The 21,177-nt window shown below is 30.0% G+C and overlaps 1 protein-coding gene across 1 annotated transcript; it reads right to left on the minus strand.

Moving 5' to 3' along the window:
* Positions 1-18,431: 18,431 nt before the first annotated feature.
* On the minus strand, positions 18,432-20,531 carry LOC110667955 (protein NUCLEAR FUSION DEFECTIVE 4). The gene is made up of 2 exons (XM_021828967.2): positions 19,322-20,531; positions 18,432-19,051 (listed from the first exon to the last, which is right to left on the minus strand). The coding sequence occupies exons 1-2, from the start codon at positions 20,464-20,466 to the stop codon at positions 18,631-18,633; spliced, it is 1,566 nt and encodes a 521-aa protein (XP_021684659.2). The 5' UTR covers positions 20,467-20,531; the 3' UTR covers positions 18,432-18,630.
* Positions 20,532-21,177: the final 646 nt, after the last annotated feature.

Below are 21,177 nucleotides of genomic sequence, written 5' to 3' on the forward strand. Positions count from 1 at the left end.
AGGTATCTATCCCAACTCCCCTCAAACTCAATGACACAACTCCTTAGCATATCCTCCAGGATTTATCACATAATTCACATTGTTACTATAATTTCAATTTATTAATTGCGAAAATTCAATTAGTTTTTAGGTTTACCTAGATTATTCGTTCTGACTGTCCATTCGTCTGAGGATGAAAAGCCGTGCTAAAACGGAGTTGTGTGCCCAAGGCTTCTTACAACTTTTTCTAGAATCTCAATGTAAACCTTGGGTCTCGGTCAGATATGATGGAAAGTGGGATTCCATACAGTCTAACTATCTCACTGATATATAATTCTGCTAGCTTCTCCAGTGAGTAGTCAGTCCTAACTGACAGAAAATGTGCTGACTTCGTCAATCTATCCACTATCACCCACATTGCATCATGCTTCTTTTGGGTGAGAGGTAGACCACTAACAAAATCCATAGTGACCCGGTCCCATTTCCATTCAGGTATGCTTATAGGCTGTAGCAATCCTGATGGAACTTGATGTTCTGCTTTGACTTGCTGACATGTCAAACACTTAGTTATATAGTCAGCTATATCCCTCTTCATACCAGGCCACCAATAATGAGGCTTCAAATCATTATACATTTTTGTGCTTCCCGGGTGCATAGCATAAACACTAGTGTGTGCTTCTTTCAAAATACCAATCTTCAGTTCCCCATCATCTGGTACACACACTCTTCCTCTGTAGTACAGACACCCATCTGCTTTCACCTCATAATTAGTTTCCTTTCCCTTTGGAATTTTACCCACAATGGCCATTAATTTTTCATCTGCCCTCTGCCCATCTTGTATCTGCTGTAGCAGGGTTGGCCTCACTTGCAACTCGGCCAAAATAGCTCCATCTTGAGCTAAGAACAGACAGGCATTGAGTGATCTTAAAGCTGTACATTTGCCTTCCCAGGATGATAATCTATCACACAATCATAGTCTTTCAGGAACTCAATCCATCGCCTCTGTCTAAGATTGAGCTCCTTCTGGGTTGGCAAATATTTTAGACTCTTGTGGTCTGTATAGATGTAGCATTTTTCACCATACAAGTGGTGCATCCATATCTTCAGTGCGAAGATAATTGCTGCAAGTTCTAGATCATGGGTAGGGTAATTCTGTTCATGTGGCCTTAACTGTCTGGAAGCATAGGCTATCACTTTCCTCTCTTGCATCAACACACACCCTAGCCCATTATGCGAGGTATCACTGTAGACCACAAAGTCTTTTCCCGACACTGGCTGTGTTAACACTGGTGCTTCTGTCAACATAGCCTTTAGCCTCTCAAAACTGGCTTGGCACTTGTCGTTCCAACCAAATTTCACATTCTTGTGCAATAACTTGGTCATTGGAGCAGCTATAAGAGAGAACCCCTTCACAAATCTTTGTAATACCCAGCTAGCCCCAAGAAACTTCTGACCTCAGTTGTATTTCTGGGAGACTTCTATTCCATCACTGCTTCTATCTTTTTGGGATCCACTCTAATCCCCTCTGCTGATACTATGTGTCCAAGGAAAGAGATCTCACTCATCCAGAAGTCACACTTGGACAGCTTAGCATAGAGCTTCTTTTCTCGCAGGGTTTGCAGAACAATCCTTAAATATTCATCATGTTCTTCCCTGGTCTTGGAATACACCAGAATATCATCAATGAAGACTACTACAAACCGATCTAAGTATGGATGGAAGATACGGTTCATAAGGTCCATAAATGCTGCTGGTGCATTTATTAACCCAAACGGCATCAGTAGAAATTCATAGTGCCCATACCGGGTTTTGAATGCAATTTTTGACACATCTGCATCCTTTACCCTTAACTGATGATACCCTGATCTGAGATAAATTTTTGAAAATACACCGGTTCCCTTCAACTGATCAAATAGATCGTCAATTCTGGGAAATGGATATTTATTCTTCACAGTTACTTTATTCAACTGCCAGTAATCAATACACAATCTCAAAGTTCCATCATTCTTCTTCACAAATAGCACCGGAGCTCCCCATGGTGACACATTGGGGTGTATGAACCCCTTATTAAGCAACTCTTGCAACTGAGTTTTCAACTCCCTTAATTCAGTGGGTGCCATCCTATAAGGAGCAATAGAAATGGGTACTGTACCCTGCATTACCTCAATAGCAAACTCGACTTCCCTTTCTGGTGGTAAACCAGGCAACTCTTCAGGAAACACATCTGGAAAGTCTCTTACTGTGGGTATATCACTCAAGTTTGGCTTAGCCTGCCTAGTATCAACCACGTGTGCTAGGTAAGCTTCACAGCCTTTTCTCATCAATCTTCTTGCAACTGTGGCTGAGATAACATTGGACAGGAAATCTGTCCTTTCTCCCACAACAGTGATCTCATTACCCTCACAAGTTTTCAAAGAAATCCTCTTCAATTTGCAATCAACTATTGCCTGATGATGTGACAACCAGTCCATTCCCAAAATCACGTCAAACTCGTGGAAGGGCAATTCAATTAGGTCTGCCAAGAATTCATACCCTTGAATCCTCAACGGGCAACCCTTATATACCTTATTCACTACCACACTGTGGCCTAGTGGATTTGTGACCAGAATGTCTTGATCACTCTCCTCTACTAGAACTCCCCTCTCCATGGGTAGTTTGATGCAAATGTAGAAATGAGTGGATCCTGGATCTACCAATGCATGCACAGAAGTGTTGTAGAGGGAAAACGTACCCCTGATGACATCCAGGGCATCTTGCTCCTCATGAGCTCTGATACCACTAAATGTGACACCCCTTACCCGTCTACAGTGTAGCCGAGCAAGTTATGCCACTCAGTGTGCCGGAGCACCAATTTATGTTTCTAATATAATTTATCTCTTTTAATTCATTTATTTTCAATTTTTGATAAATTTGGATTTTCCACAAATTTTATAGAAAATCCGACAGAGTGCCGGCTATAAATTGGAAAAACAGTTCTTCTGAACCTGTTTAAAAACACTTCCAATATAATTTCCAAATCTAAACTCTATTATACACATTTCAAGTCAATCTCAAAATTTCAATCTCAAATCACAATGCTATTTTTAAAACTTTTCTGTTCGCTTCATCACTTAAAGCATATTCATAAATATTTCTTAACATTTCATTTATCAACATATATTATGACAAAATTTCAATAATATTAAATTTCATATATTTACATTAATACATAATTACAAGAGTTTATAGTTATAATCCAAACTAATACAAAATGCCAAAATACAAAATGCTCCCAAAATCCTATGTCCTACCATATGCACTGCAGGTGTGAGGTGACTCGGGACTCCGGATGCAAATCTGAAGGCTCACCCGGTCTGATGTCTGTTGGGCTCACCAGCTAGGTCTCCAGTACCTGCGCATGGCAAAAGTGACGCGCTAAGCAATTCTGCTTAGTGGTGACAATATAAAATAAAATAAAATAAAATAAAATAAAATAAAATAAAATAAAATAAAACGAATATGCAGAATGTGTTTTTACATTTTTGGTAGGCTTAACTTCTGATATTATTTGCATTATTATTCGATTAAAATTTGGTAAGTTTTATTATCATTGCCCGAGTAACCCATACTAATTGACTGGACTAGATAAATGGGTAAACTGGCACTGGGTACTAAGTACCTCGGACCATCGCACCATCGGTCACATTGTGTCTCCCGGTGTGCAACAGAATAGCTAATAAGCTATAATAATTATCGGGGTTAAAACCCAAGTGTAATAATTCAAATAACATAGCCAAAGGCTATTATGTCACAGAATGGCATGGGAAGCCATGAAACACAGAATGGCATGAAGCCATATGCAGTACTGCTAACAGAACCCTATTGGCATGCCAAGCTATCCAAACCAATCTTGTTAGGTATACTAGGGCATTTCACACTTTTAAGTTTCACAATTTTTGGAATTTAAGTTTTAGTGTTACTATTCCATTCATTAGTCAACAAAAATATTGACTTTTGCATAGGCAATAGGTACATTGGTTTTAATATCATCAACATACCACATTTTGCATTCAAAATTTGTTGGTATTGGTTGCCAATACCATTTCTAAGCTTAATGTTAGTTGGACAGAATTTTTACTTTTTATGCCTTGTCTTTACTATTCCATTGGTCAACTTTGCAGTAGGAATTTGGCAAACTGATCAACATGAAAGTTGTTCCTTATTTTGTCTAGTTGCATTTCCTTTTTCGAATCACTACATTTGAAGTTTTGTAACTCAAGTTATGGTCCAAAAACCACAATTGGCCGGATTGAAATTCTGTCCAGAATTTCTGGACTGACCATATCTACAGTGCAATAAATAATGACTGCAACTCACCTTTTGAATATGTTCTAGTCATAATTTGGGTTAGGTTTCTTCATGAAAGTTGTTGGTCTATATCTCAGCTTGTTGCTGATAAAATTTCAGGTCAATTGGACCTTTTTACACTGATTTATGGCCAAATGACCAAACACTGTTCATTTGGTCATTTTGCCCAGGCAGACTGCAGGTCACCCGGATTAGGGCAAGCTTTTGGTCCACTTGGTTTGGTTTTATGGGCATAGTTTCTTCACTAAAGTTGTGCCATTATGTGTCTAGTTTCATGTCCAATTGGCCTTGCACCAATTATACCTCTACAATTCAAGTTATGGCTTCCCAAACCCGCTGCACTCATGTCCAATTCTGCTGGTCACCTAGAGCAGCCACACCAAACCCAAATCCCATTACTCAACACACTTTATTTTTTGTTTAAACAGAACTAAATGGTCACTAATTGACCATTAAAACCTATTTTCATTATCACATGGTCAAGTTCTCATTTTCCACCCCAAACCCTAACTCACACATTACCATTCATGCATTTACATACCTTCCATTGTCCTAAGTATTGTATTAATTTTAAAGGCAGCCAAATTACAATTTAACTCTAAGAAATCTTCAAAACTCTACTAGGTTCAAGGCTGTCCAAAATTTTGGGATGGACATACACAAGATATTTAGCAAATTTCTTTGTAATTTTGCACTCAATTATACTTATTCAACATAAATTTGAAGAGAAACATAAGTTTAAGTCACTAACCTCTTAGGGAGCTAATCCAAAGCTTGTAAGAACTCTTTCTTTTTAATTCTTTTTACCCCCAAAAGACTCACCAAGATGATAGAATAATTTTTTGTGTTGCTAGGTTAGGGTTTTATGGTGTGGAAGCTAAGGAAAATCAAGCTTTGAAAAGCTTGTTCATGGTGCCCATGGAGGTGTGGTTTACGGCAAGGAAAAGAAGAATGGAGAGAATTCTGATTTTTCTTCAATTTTTAGCCCATTAAGTTTATTTTCAGTAAAGTTATGCCATGTGTCCATATGCGATAGGTTGGGAAAACTTTAATGACATCACTATGATGTCATAATGCCATTTTCTTTCATTTTCTTTCCATTTCTTGTCTAATTAATTTCAAATAAATTTTTAACAACATTTTAATCATATTTTATGTTTTATAAATTATTTATTTAATTGGACAAGTTGGCCAAAAATCATCTCTGAAGACGAAATGACCAAAATGCCCTCCGTTTGACTTAACGGGCTAAAATTATCTGTACCCATTAAAAAATTTTTCTAAGCATTTTCTTGGCATTCTAATGCCATAAGAACCTTAATGACCCTTCTCTGGAGTTTCAATAATTATTTTATAATTTTTCCCCCGGGTCTAGGGCTCCTAGTTGCGAGAACCGCAACTTCTCACTAGGTTACCCATTGCTAGGGCACCAGCTCATTTAACTTGGTTGTATTTTATTTCTAAAATTTTTCCTAAATTTTTCTTATTAATATTTGAGTTAATTATGGTTCCTAACTTTAGTTTAATTATTTTTCCGGATGTTCTAACTATCCGGACCGACACTGGTCACCGGAACAGTAGACTGTACGGATTAGCTAAAGTGATGATGTTACAATGAGGGCTAATAGCCCGATTGCACATGCTCCCAAGCATAAGGTAGAGGGTTCAGGGTTCGAATCTTTCCTTTACCCTTTTTTTTTATGATTCTTTATAATTCTTTTTATTAAAAAATATAATATCAAGCTGTAATAATTGAAAGTATTTTTAAACTCTAGTTAACATTTTTCTTTAAAATTATAATATAACAAATGTTTAGATTTAAAATTATAAGATATATATAAATCATTTACTTATATACATCTAGTTTTATAGCATTAACACCACTTCACTACTATTAGAATAATCACCTATATAATGATCAATAGTTAAATCAGCACCACTACTATAATCACCACATGTATAATATCACCACCATTATTATCATTAAATCATTGTTTTTAATTTAAATATAGAGGGAGATAGTCAAAGATATTTAGAGAATGATAAAAATAAAATGAATTATAGATAGAGATATTAAGATTATCATATATATATATATATATAAAGATAAATAGAGGGAGAGAGAGATGGAGATGTGGAGAGAGATATATAGAAATGCATAAATTAATATATGTGTTGATTTCAAAATCAACACATATATTGATTTATACATTTCTATATATCATATATATAAAGATAAATAGAGGAAGAGAGAAATAAAGATGTTGAGAGAAATATATAGAAATGCATAAATCAATATATGTGTTGATTTATTGATTTATGCATTTCTATATATTTCTCTCCGCATCTTTATCTCTCTCTCCCTCTATTTATATTTATATATATGATAATCTTAAATATATCTATCTATAACTTATTTTATTTCTATCATTCTCTAAATATCTTTAACTATCTCCCTCTCTATTTAAATTAAAAGCAATGATTTAATAATGATAATAGTGGTAATATTGTATACGTGGTGATTATAGCGGCGGTGCTGATTTAACTATTGATAGTTGTATATGTGATTATTCTAATAGTAGTGAAGTGGTGTTAATACTATAAAACTAGCTGTATATAAGTAAATGATTTATATATATCTTATAATTTTAAATTTAAACATTTGTTATATTATAATTTTAAGGAAAAGTATTAATTAGAGTTTAAAAATACTTCAAATCATTACAGTTTAATATTATATTTTTTAATGAAAAAAATTATAAAGAATCACAAAAGAAAAAAAAAAAGAGACAAATAGAGGGATCGAATCTTAAACCCTCTACCTTATGCTTGGGAGCATGTGCCAATCGGACTATTAGCTCTCATTTGATAAATTTTTGTATACACACACACACACACACAAGAGTTACTTCAAAATCAACACATATTGATTTATATATTTCTATATATATATCTCTCTCTCTTTATTTATCTTTATATATACGATAATCTTAATATCTCTGTCTATAACTCTTTTTATTTCTATCCTTTTTAAAATATCTTTAACTAGCTCTCTTTATATTTAAATTAAAAATAATGATTTAATGATGATAATCGTGATAATATTGTACACGGTGATTGTAGCAGTGATGTTGATTTAATGATTGATCGTTATATAGGTGATTATTCTAATAGTAGTGAAGTGGTGTTAATACTGTAAAACTAAGTGTATATAAATAAATGATTTATATATATCTTATAATTTTAAATCTAAAAATTTGTTATATTACAATTTTAAGGAAAAATTTTAATTAGAATTTAAAAATACTTACAATTATCACAATTTAATATTATATTTTTGAATGAAAATAATTATAAAGGATCACAAAGGAAAAAAAAAAAAGGGACAAATGGAGGGATCGAACCCTAAAACCTCTATCTTATGCTTGGGAACATATGCCAATCGAACTATTAGCCCTCATCCACTTTTTAAATCAACAAAAAATATATATATAAAGAATGTATTGTGTTAGGTGCGCTTATAAATGGAAAATAGTGACATTTGACATAAGGAGGGCTCGAACTCTGAACCACGCTAGGATGCGTACTTTTATGCCAGTCAGGCTACTTACTCTCATTTAATATTTTATTGCATGAAATATATATAAAATATATATATTATACAAGCTCTAATGTGTATATATATTATTTTTTTCAAAAATATAAATTTTATTTATTAAAATTATATATCATGTCCAATAATATTTATTTTTACATTTATATATAATTCTTCTCTATAATCTAATTTATTATGCTAGCTCATCATTGCTGCATATAGTAGCTCATATGTGCATGCATTAATGCAGTAGACATACTTCTCGAATCATGAGTTCTTGAATGGTGTGCATAGCTGCAAGCAATAATAGCTTGTTGCACACACGCTTTCCTTTGCATCCAAACTTTGAAGTCATTTTTAAGTTATTTACTCTCTTTCTTTTAAGAATATAATAATAAAACTATATACATTAGTACCATTTGAGTTAACTCAAATTAAACTATTTATCTATTTTGAGAAGGTAAATAATATATCGTTGAAACAATTGACGCGTCTACATTTCAGTGAAACTGAATTGACAGTACAAAGAGAAGACCCCAAAACAGGGGAAATTATTTAATACGCTTGCAACTTTATGTAGGATAGTTTATATGAAATAATAATCAAATAAAAATAGACCTATATATAAGTAAGTTCCAAAATCTTACAATTGTCATATATTTTTTTTAAAAAATAAAAATTATTTTAGTGTATGCATCAATTTATAATTAGTTTATCATTCTATGTAATATTATGATATAGAATCATAGATGTATCATAAAATTACTCAAAAATAGGCTCCTTAATTATGTTTTAACAAAACAAAAATTTAAATTTTGCATAATATTGGAACTAGAAATTTAATTTTGGTGGCAAAAATAAATATTTAAAGGAAATAAAATAAAATCTTAATAAAAATATAGAGATTAAAGTAAAAATATAAAATATTAAAATTAAATAATATAAAAAAATTATTGAAATTTATACAAACATAAAAGTATCGATGGAGCAAACTGTAATTTAAAAAAAAATTTAAAATTTATAGATAAAATTTATAGATAAAATTTAAAATTTATAGATAAAATTTTAATTTTAAAAATTTATAGGGGTAAAAAATATATATATATTTTTAAAAAATATTTTAAAATTATACGCCAAATTTTAATTTTGAAAATTCATGGCCTCTCATGCTATGAGTAGTTCCGCCCTGATAATTAGATCCGTTAATTTGGAGAGACCAAATCCCACGGCATTTTTATCAGGAGTTAACATGGCGACCTCCAACTTTTCTTTCTTTTCTATTTAGTGAATAATTAATGTGATTTATTGTTACTGTATTATTATAGTAGTTAATTATGATGATACTCATATAAGTTAATTTTTCTTAGTCGTTCCTCAATTTTGATATTTGTTACATTTTTATCTTTTTCTTTTTATTTTATTATCATAAAATCACTTAATTTAAAAATTATTATGTAAAAGTCTCTTAACTTTGAAAAATATTACATAAAAAACTTCTCATGTCAGAGTTTTATCATATTTTCGATCAATAAGATACGTGACAATACTGTAAAATGAAATAAAAATTAAAGAAACTAAAATATCAAAATTTATATTAGTCTCTCTCTTGCAATAGCTATCTCATATCTACTAGCTATACTTAAAAATTTAAAAATTATGTTTCATACTATCCGAAATACGTACAACAATTAAAACTCTATAATTTCTTACTCAAACACACAATTGAGATATATTTAATATAACAATCTATTCTACTAAAAGAAAAAATCAGAAAACTCATATAATATATTTACTCCATTTTTTTCACAAAAGACAGTTTTCAAAACTATTTAGTTTTGAGTTTCAAAAGTTAAAAAGCAATTTTTAGGAAAAAAAATTATTTTAGATACCATTATAAAAAACATTTTGAAAAAAAAATATTTTATTATTTTAGTTCTATTATGTTAAAACATGTTAAATTTATTTTTAAATTAGATTTTAATACTCTATAATTAATATATTTAAAAAATTATTTTTCTCAAATAATTTTAATAATAATATTAAATAAACTCAATCTTTTTATTTTATAGTGTGATACTGCTATATGTAAAATTTATAAAAAATATGATATGATTTTGATATAAAAAATTTTTATATAATATTTTTTAAGTTGAAAAATTTTTATATAATATTTTTTAATTGAAAGATTTTATAATAATAAAATAAAAATAAGAGATGAAAATATAATAAATTCTAAAGTTAGAGACGATGATAAAAATTACTCACTCATATGAAATTAAAGAAAAATACAAATTCTAAAGGGTTTATGCAAACTTTCATTATATTTATTTTTAAAATTTTCTCAAATTAAAGCTATTTAATTTTCTTTTTCAAACAAATTTTTAAGTAGCTCTAAATATTAAATCACAAAGCCACGATAGAATTTTCTGGATTCAAGGTGAATCCAGGACCATATTCGTAGTCTTTTTTGAAGGAAAAGGATTGAGTTTGAATCAAGCAAATGGACGAAGACGCAGTCCAGATCCTTATACAGACGGACCCATAAATATCAGGAGACAAAGTCTATCAAAAGTATTGTGTGACAAAAGAATAAGATGGACCCACATAGCACAGTGCAATTGAGGCTCGAAATGGTACACGTGTACCACGTCGGAGATATGTGGACCCTAATCAATCAAAAGAATTTAATACAGCCTTCAAAATTAAAGCAGCGTTCACATATTCAAAGAATGAGTACCTACATATTTGGCAACCTTTTCTCAAACTAAAGCTACATCTCCTGACAATCGTCAAACAAATTGCAGCCAATAAGGATCTGGAAACAAATCTTGGATAAATGGCGGACTTGTGGAGAGTAAATAAGGAATATGTTAAATGCTTTGTGGGATTACCACACACAGCCAAAATATCCTCAGGAGCAACTCCATACTGTGAGAGCACGTTACTTTTATGGGAAAACAGTGATGATTCTATCGACTGTTGAGCAATATACAAGTAAGCGAGGCTAGAGGCTGTTATACAAATCTCGTCTAGCTGTTACAAGGAGTTTAGCTATTTGTTACATAAGAATACGATAATCATGTTATCCTCATCACACACTCCCTTATACTGTGTATGGGATGAAAGTAGGAATAGAAATGGAATGGATCAGGGCAAAATTACTATTTTTGTCTCATAGAAAATTGGGTTCGAAATGGAAACTTTTCCCCTGAGAGCAGGGGTACAGTGAGCTGCCGTGTGAAATTTTTTTTTTTATTTTTTATTTCGATATATCATTATAAAATATAAATTTATTTATTAAAAAATAAATTATAAGCTAAAAATATAAGTTTTAAATATAACCTCAATAATATACATATATTTTTTTTTTGTTAAAATTATAATACCTAAAGCTTCCGTGTGAAATTTTTTTTTATTTTTTATTTCGATATATCATTATAAAATATAAATTTATTTATTAAAAAATAAATTATAAGCTAAAAATATAAGTTTTAAATATAACCTCAATAATATACATATATTTTTTTTTGTTAAAATTATAATACCTAAATACTTGAATATGTAAAAATAAATAAATTTTTTAATAAAAATGATAGTATTGTCACGACTCAACTCTATGGATTGGATTGACACTAGGATTTGGTTTAATATAAAACTTTTGAAATCTGTAGTAAGCCTTACTTGTCACAAATTTATAACCATATTTAAATTCAGAATCCATCATATTAGATAAAATAAAATATTATAAATGAATTTAGGTTATCTCAACCCAATAGTTATCATAGAAACACAGTTAGGGAAGCTCAACTCAATCTAGATACCCAACACACATAATCCATTTAATACTAATACTTAAATAATATATTTATATACCAACATCATAGCAAAGTTTTTGGAATTAGACAAACAAACAAACAAACATATAAATAAATAAATAAATAATTACATAAACATGATAAGATTACTAACTAAGGAGCATCACAAACTGTAGAAAATGCAGGTTAGACCCAAAATTAAAATTTGTTCCTTCTGCAACCTAGGAAAAAAATATTGAATAAAAATGAGCGTTCGACTCAGAGAGTTTAGATATTGATTATAGTTATAAGTTCTACAACTATCTATTTCTAATGTAGTTCTATACATGAGAATGCACCAAATAGACAATTCACCCAATCCTCTCATAAGAGGATAAATTAGAGCTACACACGTATACCTAATACATATTAAGAGCCAACCTTATATCTTGACTCTTTGAAATTCAACAGTTTCTCTTATACCATATTACAGGAGTCAGCGATAATATAACGCATGTATCTACTGAAACAGATTGGAAAAAGCACTATCAAGCACTATTGATATGTATAAAGGTCCAAGAGTTTGTGATAGAGTAAACAATAGCTATTTGTTATAGAGACCTAACTCAAGTCAAAGTGGTTAGATATGCATAGTTGTATAGTTATTATATTGTTACAGATGATAAAGATAAACATTATCAAAATCATATCACCCCCTTACAATTTTAGCCAAGGTTGGCTTGAATTTAGCCAAGGTTGGCTTGAATTGTTAGCTGTAACCGTAACTATTCATCGCAAGATCAAGAAAGCAATTCAGTAAGAGCATCTGCTAGTTGGTCCTTCGAAGAAATATAACAAATTTGAAGTTCTCACTTGGCCACCTTATCACAGACGAAATGGTAATTTACTTCAATGTGCTTCATGTGAGAATGAAAAATTAGATTTACAGTTAGGTATGTCGCACTAATATTATCGCACCATAGTGTTAGGGTCTTGAGGGGAAGCAAAGAGATATCACGGATTAATGATTGAAGCCAAGTTAACTTAGCTATGGCAGCTCTAATCGCATGGTACTCAGCCTCAGTGGAAGATTTAGCTACGATTTGTTGCTTTTTAGATGCCCATGAAATTAAGTTACGCCCCATAAAGACAACATACCCAATGGTGGACTTTCGATCTATATACAGGTCTTATTCATGTTATATTATGATTATTATTTATAAAATACAGGCCACAAAATGTCATATTTTAAAGTTAAAATTCAACTATAAAACAACTTTGGACTAACTCATAAGTTGGATGCCATATTCAAACCAACACACAATCTTCATTGGAAAAACAACATGCCACAATATAGTTCACATTCATTTCATTTCACACAGAGTACTTACACTTCTAATAGAGGAACTTAAAAATTACAACCAACTCTCCCTACAACCTAAACATCTAAAACAAGTACCCCAATCGTACACTGCCCCAAGGCTCTAATGTTCCTAGCAATCATTGCATTTGATTTAATAACCCAACAATCATTGCATTTGCTTGTCTTGGAATTTCAGGTCAGTCCATTCAAAAAAAATTACAATAATTTTTTCTTTGCATAACAAAACCCACAAAAGATTTCAAATTTCATCTTTCATTTTCAAGGAAAAAAAATTAAAAATAAAAAATCAATATCCATGCAAATGCAGATTTCATTTCCACTTACCCCTTACTTAGGGTAGCCATAGAACCTCCTTCCAGGGTATTCATTAGTCCAAGAAGTTGTCAGCTTTACTTCTTTATCGCATCGACACAAAGGAATGTCATTTGGTGAAAGCCGTCTACCATTGGAAAGCAGCATCTTTGACTCCTTCACTTTGAAGATTGTTTCACATTTTTTCTTCGATGGCAACCTTCGTCTCTCATTGCTGTGAGATCTAACTACAAAAGATTCTTTGATCTTTTTTCTTCGATGAGCTTTTCGAGAGAGGGAGATATACATAGCCAAAGAGCATTTCTGAAGAGAGAGAGAAATGAGTATGGCATTTTTTTAGAGAGAAACTGATGAGGTCCTTAAGGAAGATGCTATGTTGGATGAAACAGATGCATATGGAGAGATAAGGAAGCTCCCACATTGCCAAACCACGTCAACAAAATACCGGGTAACTGGCTGGAACAAGTAACATGTTGTTTATTGTTACATTCTTTGATGTTAAGAGTGTTTGTTACAATTTAAAGTTCGGGTATCTTACTATTACACACCATAAAGTTAGGTATCATCTATATAATTTACCCTAAATTAACTAGTAATTTTTAACTTTAGCACTTTCAATGGTCACTTGGTCATATCATTCTGTATAATTGATGTAAGAAGAAAGCGAAGAAAGAAAAAGATTAATCAACTTTCAACTTTGCTCTCCAGATGATGGTAGGAAAATACTAATCTTAAAATTGCACTGCTGCTTACAATTAATATATATTGTCTGAAATTTTACAAGTTTAGAATAAAAAATTATACCAACATGACTATTTACATACCACTACATCGCTCAGGTAATATTCTAACATAGGAATATGATTCTTCAATATTGAGGAAAATTGTCCCACATGAAATAAATACAAAGATATGGGGAGACTTATAAATGTAAAAACATGGGCTCTAACATTGACCACTTAGCTTTGTGCAACATAAACTCACCTCTCATCTCTTATTAATTCACAATTAAGTTCAACACCTCTTCCCACATTCTGACATATCTATGCCTTTAATAAAAATTTAATATATTATCACATCAAAATAAATTCATTATAGTTAAGCAATTTAACTTGTATTTATTTTGAATTTAAAGATGTGTGGCTATTAACCATCTTACCTATATTTTTGAAATATGTAGTTTTCACCTGTCACATATCAATTGTGTTTAAATTTTCGCTTATTTCGTGAAAAAAAATTATATATAAAAAATATTATATATATATATATAATATTATTATATTTTAATAAGATTATTAAAATTAAAAAAATAAAAAATAATTTATTTTAAAAAAATTAATTTTTTTAAATATTAGACGTCAATTAATTCAATGCCCAACTGTCTTGAGGACATGGAATAAATTTAGAGGCATCATATGATAACTTATAAATAAGAAAATAAAAATTCTAAAACTAATTGATTCTTTGCAATATGCCCCTACCCTCCCTTACAAAGAAAAATCCTATGTTGGACATTACGCAATGGGGTAGCCGAACCAGCAAAGGACGCAGTGACGTGTAACTAATGTAAGCATTGTGTCATCCAATCATCACACTAGCGTCACTAGATGATCACCTGCTGTTTACTTGCTGTAGATGCTGTTACTTTTCAGGCGCAGGACCCACAATACTATAAAACCAGTTTGAATATTTATAATTTAAATTGCATAGCTTTTTCGCTAATTGGACAAAGCCATGGCATGAGGTGTGGGCAGGGGAGATAACGTGATGAACTAAAACGCTTCTCCTATGGATACATGGGTTAAACTTTTTCAACCATTTTCCCTCTTTTCAACCATTGCTCTTGATTGCATCCTTTGCAAGTTATGTCTCCATCCTCTTGTTTTAGTGTCTATCCAATCTAGAAAGAACAAAAACCCATAAGCCTTTATCTGGGCAATGATAACCATGGAAAAGTTTCATATCTCAATTCTCTTTCTTTTCCTTCCTTTTCATTCTTTTATCTTGTGTATCTTTCAAGAATTCGCGATGTTTCACTAAAGTGAAAATATAATTGCTTAAATTAAATAAATGCTTTTATGAGTCTCTATTTATTTCTATAATAATAATAACAATAATAGAGAAAATTATCTTATGAATAAATAACAAAGTTTTTGTTGTTTAATTGGAATATTAAAAAATAAAAGAAATTTTTATTTTTTAATTTTTTAAAGAAAAAATATAAATTTTGAGACCAGGGGATTAGCTGATTGTATATAAAAACAAATTATAGTTGGTCTCTCTATTAATAATTAGTTTTTATATACTACATTAAGTTTAATTACCTTATTTGAGTGAAAGATAAGATAATGTTAGCTATTTTAATAGCCGTTAATTATTTTATTAATTGTTCACTAATTTACTAGCCGTTAACTGATAAAAATTAATTGTTAGTGATTAACTATTTATATAATGATTTAAAATAAAATTATTTGGTAAAAATAACTGTTAAATTAGCTGTTAAATGCAAAAATAATAGTAATACTTTATTGACTTTAATCAAAATACTCTCTCAATATCTAAAAATTAGAAATGATAATTTTTCATAAACTACTTCTTTAATCTCTATATACGATTATAAATATTATATCACTAAATAATATAAATAAAAAAAATAATATTTTAACTATAATTAAAATATTAAATACTACTTTAAAAATTATTACTAAGCAGCATTGTCATTCAAGAATTTTTTTTTCTTTTTACCCTTTGAATAAAAAAATAATAATCATGAGCCTTAATTATAACTATAAGTGATAGTCCAAATGGGGGCTTTTCTTTCTTTCTCGCTTTATTATTATTATTATTATTAGCTTAATTGAACAATTTAGTCAACAAAAATAATTTAAAAACTTTCCTACATTATTATATTATCCGATCCTTTTAATTTTTTTTTATCAATTTTCACAATTATTCTCAAATTGATAAAAATATTATTTTACTAATTTAAATAAAATTTTATTTTAATTAATTTCTTTCCATCCATATGTGTGTTATAATTAGATTTCCTTTGGTTATATTATTTACATTTATTTAATGTTTAAATTATTGAGTTTTTTCAATTATTAATTAGGTGTTAAATTTGAGATAAAAATGGTGGAAAGATGTGAATTAAAAATATAATAAAGTAGAGAGAAATTAGAAGTTTTAAAATTAAAGATAATAATTTTAGACATGCATATTGTTTAATTATTAAAATATGCTAAAATTAATAAAAGTATTAAAAAACAATTAAAAAATTTATAAAATTAAAAGGAATTATTAAAATTGATAATAAGTAAAAATAGTTGAATTATTTTGTCTTTTGATAAATTCAATTGTTTTAATTTAATTTATATCAAAATTAAAGACAATATAAAATGTTTTTGATTAAATTGATAAAATTAAAATATTTAGCTAAAATTTAAAAAAAAGTTATAAAAGGCTTAGTATGATTATTGTTGTAATTTAGCCTTTATTATTATTGAAACTGAACCTTCATGTTTTCTCTCATTCATATTTTCTATTTATGTTGCATTCTTATATTATATTTTAATAATATTGTTATTCTAATTTTCTTTTAAATTGCATTCAATTAATGTCTTTATAATAGGAGCTTTAATAATCCTATTTTAATTAGAATTAAACTATTAATTCTAATTCTATTTTCATTTATATCAATACTATTTTAATTTGAATTAAATTATTAATTATAATTCTATTTTAATTTGTTATCAAAGAATATGTCTATTTAAATAGCTCTTTTATTAATTTTTATGAATATTTTTCTCTATTATCTTTAGGCAATTATAAAATTAAAAATCAAATTCTACCAATAATTTATTGTGTTACCCATTCTCCAACCATACTTAAATATAAACATTTTAAATTTCATCATATATATCTGATTTAGTTTATGAGATTTAAAATTATAATTTTATCTCAATATTAGCATATTGAAAAATATTTTTTAAGTATTGACCACAAAAATAAAATTCAAATTAATAGATTAAAAAATAAATTCCACCAGCACTCACTCAGACTATAATCCGGTGGCTCAAATTCTTTCTTTCTTTCTTCTCTCTTCTTTTTTTTTAATAGTTTTTACGAGGTACTCACAGAAATCTGCACCGTTTAATAATGAATTCTGTAAAAGGAAAATTATGAATTCATTTAAAAAATAAATAACTAAACGCTATTATTTTTAGTGATTTTTCTTGTGTATACTCTATATATTATGAATCAAATATACAAAATATTTGATGAAATTCATCCATTAAATATATGGGTCTCACATATTTTTATCTTAAATATATAATAAATCATATACATAAGAATTTTCCTATTCTTAGAATATAATTAAACTTCATCAACAAGTAATAAGAGCAGTGGTAAGACTCACTGCATTTCAAAAGGGATAACTCATGTTTAATCATTGAATAAAGTATCATTGGGAGAGAAAGTCACAAACTCTAAAAAGAATTAGTTTTTTTTTTATATAAATTATAAAACAAACATAGAAGATAATAATAATAATAATAATAATAATAATAATAATAATAATAATAATAATAAAAAGAATTCCACAGCCTCTCCATATTAAGATCATGAAAGCAAGGTAATGGCCAACAAAAGCAGCCTACCTAATTGGTTTCAAATTTTAATTTCTATATATTCACACTGCCCTTTTACGTTGCTCATATGGTATATCGTTGTTTGACGTCAAATCACACTATTTTGAAGAGCTAAAAGGCTTCCCAATGTGAAAAGGCAACAAAACAAATGTTCCCCAAATAATTGGCAACATAGATTCAAACCAAACAAAGATTGCAAAATCAACAAACTTCCCTAATGCTGATTTATTATGAACTCGATATATATATATTCTTAAATCCACAAGCGAACATTTGTGAATTCCATTCATTAATTCTTCAAACACCTGAGAAATGCAACATACTCAAGAAATTTGTAAGGATGACATAATGATTTGATCAGAAGTCACTAATGAGAATAATTATATTCATGTATTAATATAAAGTCTTGCAATACTTACATATCTTATATAACATTTAAAAAGTTTATATTTCTGTCCTTTGTTTCTCAAAATTATAAGGCGAGTCAGGCATAAGATTTAAAATTTTAACATGTGAGTACACAAAATATATATGTAATTACTGTGCGTAGACCTATTAATATGTGATCTATGTAAGTTGCGAGTAGAACTTTCTCATCCGAGCACATAGAATTAAAGCTAAGGTAGCACCAAGAAAACAAAGTGAGCCCCAGATAATGAAAGTGCTCCTATAACACTGCATCCCCATGCATTTTCCATCTTCATTACCTTCCTTGTGATAAAGAAGGGCAGCAAAATACCCAAAAAGGAAGGATCCAATTGGAATATTGGCAACTACTAGATTATGGTTGACGCTGAAATTCTTGGTGCCAAATAGCTCTGTTGTTGTGGATACAGAAATAGAAGTAATTGCTCCAGTACAAATACCGATAATTGCAGTGCTAATGTAGAGAGAGATATTGGATGCGTTTAGAAGTAAGAAGAATGCTCCTGCCATTGGAATCATTAGTACTGCTATAGAAGCTGGCCTTGAAATAATGAGCTTGCTCCTGCAAAATCCAAAAGAAATTGAATGATAAGGGGAAATCCTTTTTGGACCAAGAAAAGCCACCAAAGTCAATAGGCTTCTTAAATTTATCAACTTAAGACGTTAATATGTATTAATTAGCAACCAAAGGTAAGTAGAATCAATAAAATCCCAACAACCCCACAAAGAATGAGAAAAGAAAAAGAAGAAGGAAGAGGAAAGAAAGAAAGAATTCTAGTGACTGTCAACATGTGAAAAGAAAGGAAGACTTTGGAAAAGAAATTGAATTTACCTTGGGAAAAAGTAGTCCACAAGGGATGGCATGAGCCGACCAAAGAAGCCAAATGAGGAAGACAAAGAAACCAAAGAAGAAGTCCTTGAACATCCACGAGACTCCGCTATTTGTCCCAAGTTGTTCAAATATACAAGCCCAAGTGTTGCACCAGATAAATATATAAAGAAATATAACCAAAAATTCAATCTCTTTAACATTAATTTCACTCCAATTTCTTCCTTCACACCTAGCTCAATAGCTTCCCTTGTGTCGTCTCCTTCTTTCACCCCATTCTCCATTCGTTCCGCATTAACATTCTCTTCCACGGTAAAATTATAAACCTTTGCCTCTCTGTTTATCCATGATTTTGCTGCTAAAATTTCTCTGATCTTCACTGCCAATGGGATTACAAGGGGAGCCAAGAGAAACACCAGAACACCAATTGCATTACCAAAAGGTGGTAACCCACTTGGCATGGACCTCAAACTAGTGATCACAGCATAAATTCCAGTAGCTATAGTTATAATAAACATTACCATGAACCCACTTTTCATGTTCTTGCCATTTACAATATTAATAATATCTCTAACTACAGGTGCAGCTAGCACACTAACCAGAAATGGTAAGATGGAGTTAAAAAGAAGATAAGCTTTAGCTTTTTTTTCAGGAAAAGAAACGAACAAGGCATCAACAATTACTGTATATATCTTAGCACTTAATCCTTGATAGCTGGTGGATAATCCCACAGCTACTTGGCGATCAGAGGGGAAGTTCCTAATGGTAACTACATAGCAAACTGTGTTAATCCAACAAATACTGTTTCCTGCAACAACGGTGAGTAAGAAGATATGGGTATAGGAAAGAGAGGAAATATAATTTGTTATGAAGAGATATTGCACTCCATAACCAATCAAACCAAGAGTAGAACCGATCAAGAGAACCAGCCATAAGGGAAGGTAAAAAGCAGCAATGCCTGAAAAGAAACCGAATAGTTTTCCAGCATCTGAGGCAAAGGCAAGATTGTTAAGCTGAAGTTGAGACAAAGAGAGGAGCTGTTTGAGTTGGGATGAGTATGCAGGAAAGTTTGTGTTTGTTCCATTTACAGATTGTAGCCATATGATACCAGCAAGGCTTAGCCATTGCCAAGCTGTGGGAGGAGTCATGACAAGGAGAACTTTTTTCAATCAGAAATGATCAATTTTGGACTGGGTTACCTATCCTACTATATATATAGAGGAAATATATATATATATATATATATATATATATATATATATATATATATATATATATATATATATATATATATATATTTAGACCCCTGAAATTTTTAAAATTTGTTTATTGAATTCCTTAATTTTTATTTATCGTTACTCATTAAGCCCTTGAATTTTTAATAAAATTCACTTCAAGCAGTTTTTTTTTTCTAGCCTTTATAAAGCACGTGATTAATCTTATATACTATTTTATTTGTATGACACTATTGAAAAAGAAAAGAAGATTTACATTCAGTGTATATATGTCATTAATTTTCAAAATTGTGAGGTCCAAAATTTAAATTTTTATATAAAAAAAATAAAAAAAAACTCAAGAACTCAATAAATAAAACCACAAAAATTGAGGAGTTCAGCAAATAGAACATGCTAAATTCAATGGTCTTAAGATATATTTTTTTTATTGGTGCCATAAATTATTTTGGACGAAATTTTAATAAAAGATCAAGAATTTAGTATATAAAGCAATTAAAAAAAAATTAAGAATTTAACTGAAAAAACTTGTAAAACTGAGGAATTTAAAAAAATTCATTGTCACATATAAATGTGAAACAATTTGTGGGATTGAGAGGGGAGAGTGAAGAGAATGGCAGTTAGAAT

This window comes from Hevea brasiliensis, chromosome 12 (assembly GCF_030052815.1).
Source record: "Hevea brasiliensis isolate MT/VB/25A 57/8 chromosome 12, ASM3005281v1, whole genome shotgun sequence".
In the NCBI taxonomy this organism is placed as follows: Eukaryota; Viridiplantae; Streptophyta; class Magnoliopsida; order Malpighiales; family Euphorbiaceae; genus Hevea; species Hevea brasiliensis.

Bases quoted from the DNA above. Each gene is read 5' to 3' on its own strand.
- LOC110667955 (XM_021828967.2), bottom strand. From the start codon at position 20,466: ATGACTCCTCCCACAGCTTGGCAATGGCTAAGCCTTGCTGGTATCATA. The intron at 19,052-19,321 runs GTAAATTCAATT...TGGATTTTGCAG, and splicing joins GTGGACTACTTTTTCCCAAG to GAGCAAGCTCATTATTTCAA.